Source organism: Protobothrops mucrosquamatus, unplaced genomic scaffold (genome assembly GCF_001527695.2).
Source record: "Protobothrops mucrosquamatus isolate PMUCROS unplaced genomic scaffold, P.Mucros_1.0 scaffold3929, whole genome shotgun sequence".
In the NCBI taxonomy this organism is placed as follows: Eukaryota; Metazoa; Chordata; class Lepidosauria; order Squamata; family Viperidae; genus Protobothrops; species Protobothrops mucrosquamatus.
The window spans coordinates 28,249-33,502 of record NW_015389873.1 but is presented as its reverse complement, the minus strand read 5'-3'; the positions used below and the strand labels follow the sequence as shown (position 1 = coordinate 33,502).

At 50.9% G+C, this 5,254-nt stretch overlaps 1 protein-coding gene across 1 annotated transcript in view; it reads left to right on the top strand.

The window, feature by feature from the left end:
- The window catches only part of LOC107298377 (unconventional myosin-Ig-like), a gene marked incomplete at its 5' end in the record, with an annotated part of 20,364 nt that extends 16,753 nt beyond the window's left edge, over window positions 1-3,611 (top strand). The window contains one exon of the mRNA XM_015827751.1: window positions 3,455-3,611. Coding sequence (XP_015683237.1) covers window positions 3,455-3,611 — 157 coding nt within the window. The remainder of the gene's footprint in view (window positions 1-3,454) is intronic.
- Window positions 3,612-5,254: the final 1,643 nt, after the last annotated feature.

The following is a 5,254-nucleotide window of genomic DNA, read 5'->3' as shown; positions in this document are numbered from 1 at the left end:
GAATGCCAGGAATTCCCGTCTCTTTTCAACGGGGTGTAAACATTATTTATCTCTTATGTGTCCGGTGATGGCTGCTTCGTCGGAATGCCAGGCTTCCAGGAATCGTTTAGCAGTTTTAGACGGGTTTAGGAGGCTCGTAGTTTGTTAGCTGAAACCGTGAAACACGGAATAACAGGGTAGGAAGGAAGACACTGAGCTATCCCGTCTTCCTCCAGTTTCGGAGTCTCCAGCAGCCTCCTCCGTTGCATGTTGCTCCATCTCGCAAAGCTGGAGGAGTTGCTGCCCCACTTTCAGGAAATGTGAGAAATCTCTTTTTAGAGGGTTGCTAAGTAACTGCCGGAAAATTCGCTTGAGCAGCTCAGCTTCGGAAAAGAGAGAGAGCGAGAGAGAGCAGGGAGGGAGGAGAGGGAGGAAAAAATGAAACAGCGAGGAGAAAGAGGAAGAATATCGCCGGGTGATGGGTGAGCAGGAAAGGCAGATTTATTTTTTTTCCCTCTTCTGGAAAAAAAAATCTTTGCCATTGGCCCTTTGCACAATTCAGAGCGTGGAAACCGAGGTCAAGACGTGAGCTTCCTCGGCAGAGGAAGAAGGGGCGGAGACTACAGCTTCCATCATCCACAGCCTTCCCGGACCGTGTTGCTGGGATGATGAGGGGGGTCATCCGACATATTCTGGGGGATTCTGGGAGTGGAAGTCCATCCCTCTTAAAGCAGGCTGGCTGGGGGATTCTGGGACTTGAAGTCCTTTCCTCTTAAAACATGTCAGCTGGGGGATTCTGGGACTTGAAGTCCGCCCCTCTTAAAGCATCTTGGCTGGGGGATTCTGGGAGTGGAAGTCCCTCTTAGAGCATGTTGGATGGGGGATTCTGGGAGTTGAAGTCCTCCCCCCTTAAAGCATGCCGGCTGGGGGATTCTGGGAGTGGAAGTCCATCCCTCTTAAAGTATGGGGGATTCTGGGAGTGGAAATCCCCCCTCTTAAAGCATGCCGGCTGGGGGATTCTGGGAGTTGAAGTCCTCCCCTCTTAAAGCATCTTGGCTGGGGGATTCTGGGAGTGGAAGTCCATACCTCTTAAAGCATGCTGGCTGGGGGATTCTGGGAGTGGAAGTCCTCCCCTCTTAATGCATGCCAGATGAGGGATTCTGGGAGTGGAAGTCCTCCCCTCTTAAAGCATGCTGGATGGGGGATTCTGGGAGTTGAAGTCCTCCCCTCTTAAGATGCCTAAGGGTGGGAATCAGTGGCGTTTGCCCCTCTGAGGAATGTCGTAAAACCAAGGAAAAAGGTCGTAAGATCAGGTCCAAATTACCAGGCTCAGCTTTGATTGTCAGTTGGGGGGGAAGCCTCTTCACGCTTCCTGCCGCCATCTTGACTTTTTTGACCTCCCTCGCGCGAAGGCCGAGGAAAGGGGAGGGGAGGAACGGAAAGGAAAGAAAAGAAAAAAGAAAAGAAAAGAAAAGAAAAAAGAAAGAAAAAAAAGGAGAGGAAAGGAAAGGAAAAAGAAGGGGAGGGGAGGAAAGAAAAACAAAAAGAAAGGAAAGGAAAGGAAAGAAAAAAGAAAAAAAAAGAAAAGAAAAAAGGAAAGGAAAGGAAAGGAAAAAGAAGAGAAGGGGAGTAAGGGAAAGTAAAGGAAAAGAAAAAAGGAAAGGAAAGGAAAGGAAAAAGAAAGGAAGGGGAGGAAAGGAAAGGAAAAGAAAGAAGGAAAGGAAAGAAAAGAAAAGAAAGAAAAAAGGAGAGGAGAGGAAAGGAAAGGAAAAAGAAGGGAAAGTAAAGTAAAGGAAAGGGGGAAAAAAGCGTAAAGGTGGACTTTAAATAGTTGGCCTACAAACAACCCCTTTCAAGAGAGAGAATTCATACGGGCAGTCCTCGACTTACAACCTCAACGGAGCCCCAGTTTTCTCTTTTTAAGTGAGACGTTGGTTCCGTCCCCTTTGCCCCATTTTACGACTGGGCTCGTCACCTTTCTCGAGCGAATCCCTGCCGTTCTTAAGCGAGTCCCGGGGCTCTCAAGCGAATCACGCTATCCCCTCCCCCCGTTGACTTTGCTCGTCAGAAAGTCGCCGAAGTGGATCAGAACGGAACCCCGCCGCGCGGCGACCGTCGCGACCGCGCGCCGGTCGCCCGAAGCGTCCGAATTCGGTATCCTGGGACCGCAGGTTGTGAAGTGTGAATCACGGTCCGAAATTGCCTCTTTTTTTTTTTCCCCCAGCAGCGCGGTTTTCATTTCGGTCACTCAACGAATCGTCATAAGTCCGAGGACGATCGGTGGGGTGGGAAAAAAAAATCTGAATTATTTTTTTTCTCGACCTTCAGTCGCCGGTTTCTCGTTTCGCAAGCCGGATTCTGTCCTTCATCCTAGTTTTTTTGGGTTTTTTTGCTCGTGGTCCTGCCGGGAAAGTTGCGGTACGAAGGATGCTCTGGTTGCCATGACGCTCACCTAGCACCCAGTTGCCATGGCGACGGTGGGCCAGGAAGAGACGGACAGCATGGCTAGGCTAAGATTAGATCTGGGTGAAATCCTCGGCTCTGTTTCGTGGGGGGGGGGGATACGGAGGATTCTGGGTCGCCCAATGGGACGAGAAGTGTCACTATGACGGATTGACGGCCCTAGAGATGGTCCTGACTTACGACGATTCGTTTAGTGATCGTTCAAAGATGCAATGGCTGTGAAAAAGGGGACAGGGATCAAAATTAAAGCATGCTGGCTGGGGGATTCTGGGAGTTGAAGTCCTCCCATCTTAAAGCATGCCAGCTGGGGGATTCTGGGAAAGTATGCCGGCTGGGGGATTCTGGGAGTCGAAGTCCTCCCATCTTAAAGCATGCTGGCTGGGGGATTCTGGGAGCTGAAGTCCAGCCCTCTTAGAGCATGCCGGCTAGGGGATTCTGGGAAAATATACCGCCTGGGGGATTCTGGGAGTCGAAGTCCTCCCCTCTTAAACCATGCAGGCTGGGGGATTCTGGGAATTGGTCCTCCCCTCTTAAAACATGCCAGATGAGGGATTCTGGGAGTGGAAGTCCACCCCTCTTAAAGCATGCTGGCTGGGGGATTCTGGGAGTTGAAGTTCATCCCTCTTAAACAATCCCAGCTGGGGGATTCTGGGAGTTGAAGTCCTCCACTCTTAAAGCATATAGTCTGGAGGATTCTGGGAGTTGAAGTCCTCCACTTTTAAAGCATGCCGGCTGGAGGATTCTGGGAGTGGAAGTCCTCCCTTCTTAAAGCATGCTGGCTGGGGGATTCTGGGAATTGAAGTCCTCCCCTCTTAAAACATGCCGGCTGGGGGATTCTGGGAGTCGAAGTCCTGATCCACACATCCCAAGCTGCCCTAATGCAGGATTTCTGGCTTAGTAAACCTGACTTTTCAATAAACCATGATTGAAACAAACCATAGTTTGTGCGTTTTCTCCCGCTGGGTTACCCTCTGGCTCATTTTTCAGACCCCTCTTTTCTCTCTCTGTGCAGGCTCAAGCGAGACCTCCACGTCACGGTGACCGACCGCATCCCACTTAGCCAAAACAGCCGGAAGCGCTTAGTGACGGTGGAGACCCGCGCCGACATGACCCTGCCGGATTTCGCCAAAACCCGGGACGGCTTCGTTCTCTACTGGCCACGGAGCTGATGACCCGGGGATCATGATGATTCTCTAAGAATCTTCCGCTTGAGCAGGGGGTTGAACTAGATGACCTCCTGGGTCCCTTCCAACTTTGTTATTCTATGATTCTGCGAGAGTCTCCTGCTTGAGCAGGGGGTTGGACTAGATGACCTCCAGGTTCCCTTCCAACTGTGTTACTCTATGATTCTGTAAGGGTCTCCCGCTTAAGCAGGAGGTTGGACTAGATAACCTTCAAGATCCCTTCCACCTCTGTTCTATGATTCTGTAAAGGTCTCCTGCTTCAGCAGGGGGTTGGACTAGATGACCTCCTGGGACTCTTCCAACTTTGTTATTCTATGATTCTGTAAGAGTCTCCCGCTTGAACAGGCGGTTGGACTAGATGGCCTCCGGGATCCTCCCAACTCTGCTATTAAGGATCTCCCGCTTGAGCAGGGGGTTGGACTAGATGACCTCCGGGGTCCCTTCCAACTCTGCTATTAAATATATCCTGCTTGAGCAGGGGGTTGGACTAGATGACCTCCTGGGTACCTTCCAACTTTGTTATTCTATGATTCTGTAATGGTCTCCTGCTTCAGTAGGCGGTTGGACTAGATGACCTCATGGGACCCTTCCAACTTTGTTATTCTATGATTCTGTAAGGTCCCCTGCTTGAGCAGGGGGTTGGACTAGATGACCTCCAAGATCCCTTCCAACTCTCATTCCATAAGGATCTCCTGCTTGAGCAGGGAGTTGGACTAGATGACCTCCTGGGTCCCTGCCAATTCTGTTATTAAATATATCCTGCTTGAGCAGGGGGTTTGACTAGATGACCTCCGGGGTCCCTTCCAACTCTGTTATTAAGGATCTCCCGCTTGAGCAGGGGGTTGGACTAGATGACCTCCAAGGTCCCTTCCAACTGCTATTAAGGATCTCCTGCTTGAGCAAGGGGTTGGACTAGATGACCTCCAAGATCCCTTCCAACTCTCATTCCATAAGGATCTCCCGCTTGAGCAGGGGGTTGGACTAGATGACTTCCTGGGTCCCCGCCAACTCTGCTATTAAATATATCCTGCTTGAGCAGGGGGGGTTGGACTAGGTGACCTCCGGGGTCCCTTCCAACTCTGCTATTAAGGATCTCCCGCTTTAGCAGGGGGTTGGACTAGATGACCTCCAAGGTCCCTTCCAAATCTGTTATTCCGTAAGGATCTCCAGCTTGAGCAGGGGAGTTGGACTAGATGACCTCCTAGGTCCCTGCCAACTCTGTTATTAAATATATCCCGCTTGAGCAGGGGGGTTGACTAGATGACCTCCGGGGTCCCTTCCAACTCTGCTATTAAGGATCTCCCGCTTGAGCAGGGGGTCGGACTAGATGACCTCCAAGGTCCCTTCCAAGTCTGTTTTTCCGTAAGGATCTCCAGCTTGAGCAGGGGGTTGGACTAGATGACCTCCAAGGTCCCTTCCAACTTTGTTATTCTATGATTCTGTAAGGATCTCCCGCTTTAGCAGGGGGTTGGACTAGATGACCTCTAACGTCCGCAGAGATGTAGAGATCTGGATCTCCCACCCACCCACCCTCGGATCTCGGAAAGGGCTGGATGAATTCACGAATTCAATTAATTCAACCTCGATTTTATTCTGCACCGAATTCGACGCTCCGCACCCCCCCCCCC